Consider the following 6,232-nt stretch of genomic DNA (forward strand, 5'->3'; position numbering starts at 1 on the left):
TTCAACTCATTCTCTAAATATTTAAAAGTGATTTTTAACATTTTGTTCAATATTTAATTTTTATTAAAAAAAAATAATCTTTTAAGCATTAGAAAACATTTTAACCTAGAGTTTAAAATAAGTTATTGTATTGAACTTGTATGGAGCTTTCTATGTACTTAAAAGCAAACGGTAAAAATTAACCAACACCATGAAAGATTCTCAAGAATAACCAATACATGCATCAAGGATATGAGAAAGAGAGAGAGAGAGAGAGAGAGAGAGAGAGAGAGAGAGAGAGAATCTTCCATAATAGAAAAAGTTGCTGAAGAACTATGCATGAACACCAAAATGCCTCTTTCTCTCAATGGACAAACAGCCCATGTTATTTACACCCACCATAGTGCTTTTCAATATTATCCAATAATATTCCACCCATGATAAACAAATTGCAGCTACAACAGTTTTCGCCTAAAGTCTCTGATAAACATGCATGTGTAGCTAGCCTGCCCCTAGATTATTGCATCAGTTCACATTGAATTTTGATGAGAAAAATAGCAGGGTTTTGGGAATTTAATTAATTAATATATTTTCCATGCATGTTATCAAATCATATAGCCTTAATAGTTAATAACACATCTCTGGCTGATCATTATGATCATGTCTATAGAAAAATATATAGCTAGGCAATTGTGCCATGAGAGTTGAAAATCTGGTTAAATATTTGTTTCATAAGTTATTGAATGTTACCACCTCAAACAACTCACAGAATCTCCTTGAACCAAACAAAAAGCAAATAAATTAAAGGAAAAAGGGCAAATTTCAAAGTAAATTAGAGGCCATTCTATATATTATTGAGCAGAGATCAAACCTAGAGAAGATAAAAATGATATTACACAATCTATCTGTATCTTTCAATCTGTGCTTAAACAAATTATATATGATTCAATTCATGGTGAATGCCGGTAGGGCTTAACACTAGCAGGGAGAGATTCAAGAACCCAGTTGTTGCCACTAGACCCACCACCACCCTCGCCATCCCTTGGGTTAGCAAATGGAGGCCCTGTGGTGTGAGTACTCGTATGGCTTTCTTTGTTGATGAAGGAAGTGATTGCAGCCGCAACCGCAACCCTAAAGTCGGGATTGGAAGTGATTGCAGTCACATTTTCAGCTATGGACCTGTCTTCTTCAGCTGCTCTAGGGTTAGGAAAAAGATTGTTGGCAATATTGGTACTACCACCACTATGGTAGCTTGGTTTGCTAGGCATCCAACTGAAACCTAATTGGGCGGATGAGTGTGAGGAGCTTTGCAGTGGGAATTGTTGTGGATCAGAAGGGGTAGTGTTGGTGAGGTCAAGGACAATCCCTTTAGAAGGGTCATTAGGGTTTATGCTTCTGATCATCGATGATGAAGAACCCGGGTTTATGAAATGGGAATTAGGGTAAGAAAGGGAGGCTTCTGAAAGAGGATTGCTTGAATCTACTAACATGAAGGAGGCTGCTGCAGAAGTTGTTGAAGCCATCGCTGTTGCACCCACAGGGAGTGGATGGTTATGTGTTCCTTCATAGGTGGTTATGAGTATTGACATGTCCTCTAAGCATCTTTGAACCTAGTAATTAGCAAAAAATTAACAGTCAAAGAACATTAGGAGAAAGACCACAATCATATTGAATTTCAGTGCTAGAGAACAGTTTTATACATACCTGTTTTCTAACTGGGCATCCTGGGGCAACGGTGCAACGATAGTAGGCTCGTGGGCAAGGGTTTCCTTTCGCGATTTTCTGCCCATATTTTCTCCATTGGCAGCCATCGTTCATCTACAGTAAGATCAAATTGATTCTGAATCACATAGTACTTATGGAGATAAAGAAAAAAAAGGTTATGGAAATAAAGCACTAATTAATGTCCAATTGAACTTACTGTGGCTGTTTGGCATCTTGCTCTGACTGAAACCCTAGCTTTTCTGTTGGGTGGGGAAGCAGCGTGGCTTTTGATTGCAGCCAAGTCAGTCCTAGGTAGCCTATTTGGTATGGGTGTAAAGCTTACAGTTTCTTCCTTATTTGCTTCTCCATCTTCCTCTCTTTCTTCTCTTGTATTGGGTTTCAACCTCAAAGACAGCCCTAATTCGCTCTCTTCGTTGTCCTCGGGTGATGATGGAAGGATTTGGTCATTGATATTCAAGACTTTGGAAATCCTCCTGGGATCTTGAAGATTTCTGTCCTTGCCATGGAGGGAGAGGGAGATTTGGAGATCCTAAATCAAAGAAATTACAAGATAACCATGCATGTCAATAAGTAGATATACTAGCTATATCTCAATCTGAATATATAGGAGACAAGTGGGGTTTACCTTGTTTTGCTTATTCTGTTGAATAAGAGCGAATTTCATTTGGAGATCACGGTAATCTTTCATTGTTTCCTCTACTACCTTCCTCAACACTTTGTTCTCCTCTTTCATTCGATTCATCTCCATCTGTAACACACATAACTAGCACAATACAATAGCTTTGTTAGTCTTCTCTTCACAAATACACACACACACACATAGAGAGAGTCTTCTTCACATAAACTCATATAAAGAGAAGGAGAAGGTAAGAGAGATGGAAATAGTGATATTCTCTCACAGGGCTTTCACTGCAGAGAGAGAGAGAGAGAGAGAGAGAGAGAGAGGTATGGAAATGGTGATATTCTGATAAAGGGTCTCAGTGCATACCTCTTCCGTCTTCAAGTTCTCTTCAACAGATGAAGCAGCTTCCACATCTTCTCCTTTATCTTCTACATGACCTGTTTCCTTTTCCTTTTGTTGATCTTCTCGTTGCACTTGTTCATCTCCTTCTTCTCCTTCTGCTTCTTCCTCTCCTTCTCCATCTCCTTCTCCTTCATCATCTATCTTCAGGGACAGATCAATTTCCATTGGCCTTCCTTCTCTCATTGAAGACAAGTTGCAGATTCTCTTGGCTTCTCCCTCTCTCAATCTCCCTCTCTATTTCTCTAGCACCAAAGTCAATTCTCTCGTCTCACAGACGTATAATTAGAAACACTAGGACGCATCTAAGTATTGACTTTATATATTTATATCCGCATTTAAATATGACTTCAAAAAGAAATATTAATATTAATATAAGAGTGCAAATCATCAGTGACTTGGCCACCCTCACTTTTCATACTTTGGGTCCTCCTCTTCTATTCCCATATCATTTTCACAGTCCATCTAATTATCACCCATTTTATTGTCCAAATTTTTTTATTAACATTAGATTTTTTTTAGATAATAATTACTTTTTAAATGTATATTAATTTCTCAATATTGGCTTAAAATGACATGCACTACCAAGATAAATAATTTGAAATTTTCCTTTAATTTCAATTCTCCAAAGATGTGAATTTCTCAATAATTTTTAAATTTTATCACAATAATAGCAAAATATAAATTCATTTTTGACTTTGGTTGGTGCTACATACACCATTATTTTTATTATTAATATTGCTTTATCATCTAATTATAATACACATGGCAATTGAATGTGATAAAAAAATAGTAAACATTTACCAAATATAAAAAGAAATGATGATATAATTAGCATTTTCCTTGATATGACATACAAATAATAGAATCATAACAATTTTGAACATCACTTGGAGTATAAAGTCTGTTTGATATTGATTTTAAGAAGCGTTTTTAGCTTTTTTAATATTTTAAATTTTTTATTATTGCTATGTGCACTCATAATTAGAGAGGAAAAAAATTGCACCCATGTCAAAATAAACTTTGATTATGGTAATTAATAAAAAATACTATAAATAAATAAATAAACAAACAAATAAATAAATAAAATAGTTGACATCATCATCTTCCCCATGGAATATGAGCCCTATACGAAATCCAATAAGAAAGAGAACCTTGGGATCAGATCTTGAAATTGTCAACCAGAAGACCTCTCACACCCACTATGCCCTTTTTGATAATTTAAGCCATTTCATTTTTATAATAATCCTAAGCTACCTCCTCCCACGTTAATTCAGAAATTAACAAAAGGGGTTTTAGTCATAACAATTCATTGGAAAATGAGGGCATGTTGCAGCTTATACGTATTGTAGAGTTTGTCTTCAATTCAACTACCATGAAAGGTGGGTTTTTGATGGGTATGTGCAACAAACTGTTCAGATGGATGTATGACCTCAGGGCATAACTGAAAATTGAACTAAAAATAGGTTGCTATCCTTGATTGCACCTGGCGGATTCAGGTAGGTCCCTGACAGGGCACATGCTCTCCTGAAAGAAATACATTAATCAATGGGTCAAACATTGCTTCTTGGCTTATATTTGGCCCTTGAAATTAACCTCTATCTTATTACCCCTTGCATCCAATTCCTAGCTCCCCCTGCTTGATCGATTTAGGAGGTGGCGAAGGAATTGAAGACAGTGTGTATGAGAACACTTAAAGATTGAAACACCTCAAATATTATTAATATTAGGAGGGTGATGGTAGAGAGCTATGAGAGGTTCTATATATTCAAAGACTTTAGGAGAGTCCCTCCTAGTTAGACTTTAAAAATTCAAACTCCCACATTTTTTAATAATTTATGATTTTTACTGTAAAAAAAATTAAATAATAAATAATTTGATTATGGTACGAGATTTAAGAAGATTTAAAGTGTACGATGTGCAATTAGAAGTTCTTAATGAAGGGATCATGGAATTGGTGGAGTCCCGAGGAACAATGAAGAGCAAGTGGTAGAGTCATCAAAGGTGGAGAGTAGCAAAGAGCAATGAAGAAATTAAGAACTCTTGAAAATGGATTAATTCAAGACCTAGCCTGTAGACCCAATCTCAAGATTGAATCCTATAAGGTTGGACAGACCGCTTTGACCTCTACTGAGATAAGAGAGAGAAATGAAAGTTGTCATAGGCTTCTATACCTGCAAACACATAAGGGGCTTCTGTATTGGATGCTTCACAAACTGATGACGAAAATCTCGTGCCCCCTTCTATTCATTCAGTTGAACTAAGTGTGGTGTATACATGGTTATTAATTTGTTCAGGCTTGTCAGATCTATTGAATTAAGACCATTTACCAGTTTGAAGGACTCAAATGGTGAAAGGGTCAAAGTCATTATCAATGCACACCAACCGCAGTCAAGGACCCTTCAGGCATTACATCAGGTTCCCATGCCCTAGAGGGGACCAAGCTAGGAGGAATCAGGGTCGCATTGAAAGTGCTACACATCTAGATATAGATACATATGCTCATCAGTCATCACCAGGTCTGTAAGAGGAGATGATTGCATTAATTGACAGTACCCTACAACACTCCCAGCTACCAGGGAATCATGTTGACACCCTTTCCATATAAGATCAGTTCAAGGGTCATGGGAATAGTGGGGTTCATAAGATAGCATATTTTCAATTGAGAATTGGATGGGTAAGGCATCGTGAGAAATGGGTTACTGTGCGTCTTTTCTTTATCTTCCCTTAATGGATACATCATGAGAGAGAGAAACGAAAGGCGTGGGGTTTGAGCAAGCGACGCCGCAGCCAATTCTCACGTTTAACTTCTTTTATAATATATGTATGTAAATGAAATCACCATAGCCTCATTGAGTGGGTTACAAGAAAGAAGAGAAGATGAAGAAAGAGGGTGAGACCAGTGCCAAGTCAACTCCTCTGTGTCTCTCTCTTATCTACGAGGTTTATGGACCCTATTCTTTTGAGTAAAGATGGATATCTCACTCCCTCTTAATTGACCAAGGTCAGATTCTCTTTAATTATATAAATGGTATTCCTCCCATGGCTTGTGTGTGAACTGGTTCTTTATAGAATCAAAGACCATTTCCCAACACATGACATCAAGACTTAATTTAGGATTATTTTTTTCTAAGTATAGGTTTGGATCTTGAAAAACAATATTAAAACAACCAAATTGATATGAATGAATGTTGAACTCTTTTATTTTATTTGATTAATATAAAAATAGAATATATATATATATTATTTATTCTTCCTAATTTTTTTACTCTCTCTCATCCATTAATGTCTCAATTTCTTTTATATATCAAATAACAATCCTTTTGGGAAGGCAAAATTACAAGAGATTTAGGGATATTTAAGAACATCTTTAAAAATAATTCTCAAAATATAGTTTTTGAGAGCAATTTTGTAATATTTTTTTAAATAAAAATTTATTTTAAAGCTTGAAATGTTTTTAATTTACTTTGAGTTTTCAAATATTTTTTAAGAATACTTTATTTTTAT

At 35.6% G+C, this 6,232-nt stretch overlaps 1 protein-coding gene across 1 annotated transcript; it reads right to left on the bottom strand.

The window, feature by feature from the left end:
- Positions 1-808: 808 nt before the first annotated feature.
- Positions 809-2,992, bottom strand: LOC100264153 (probable WRKY transcription factor 9). The gene is made up of 5 exons (XM_010659254.3): positions 2,693-2,992; positions 2,330-2,467; positions 1,901-2,233; positions 1,684-1,797; positions 809-1,589 (listed from the first exon to the last, which is right to left on the bottom strand). Exons 1-5 carry the CDS (start codon positions 2,909-2,911, stop codon positions 930-932), a joined length of 1,464 nt encoding a protein of 487 aa, XP_010657556.1. The 5' UTR covers positions 2,912-2,992; the 3' UTR covers positions 809-929.
- Positions 2,993-6,232: the final 3,240 nt, after the last annotated feature.

The sequence above is a fragment of the Vitis vinifera genome, chromosome 12 (assembly GCF_030704535.1).
Source record: "Vitis vinifera cultivar Pinot Noir 40024 chromosome 12, ASM3070453v1".
NCBI classification, from domain to species: domain Eukaryota; kingdom Viridiplantae; phylum Streptophyta; class Magnoliopsida; order Vitales; family Vitaceae; genus Vitis; species Vitis vinifera.

Coding starts and splice junctions, on each gene's coding strand:
- LOC100264153 (XM_010659254.3), bottom strand. CDS start 2,911: ATGAGAGAAGGAAGGCCAATGGAAATTGATCTGTCCCTGAAGATAGAT. Junction 2,468..2,692: donor AGAACTTGAAGACGGAAGAG/GTATGCACTGAG, acceptor GTATTGTGCTAG/TTATGTGTGTTACAGATGGA. Junction 2,234..2,329: donor AACAGAATAAGCAAAACAAG/GTAAACCCCACT, acceptor TCTTTGATTTAG/GATCTCCAAATCTCCCTCTC.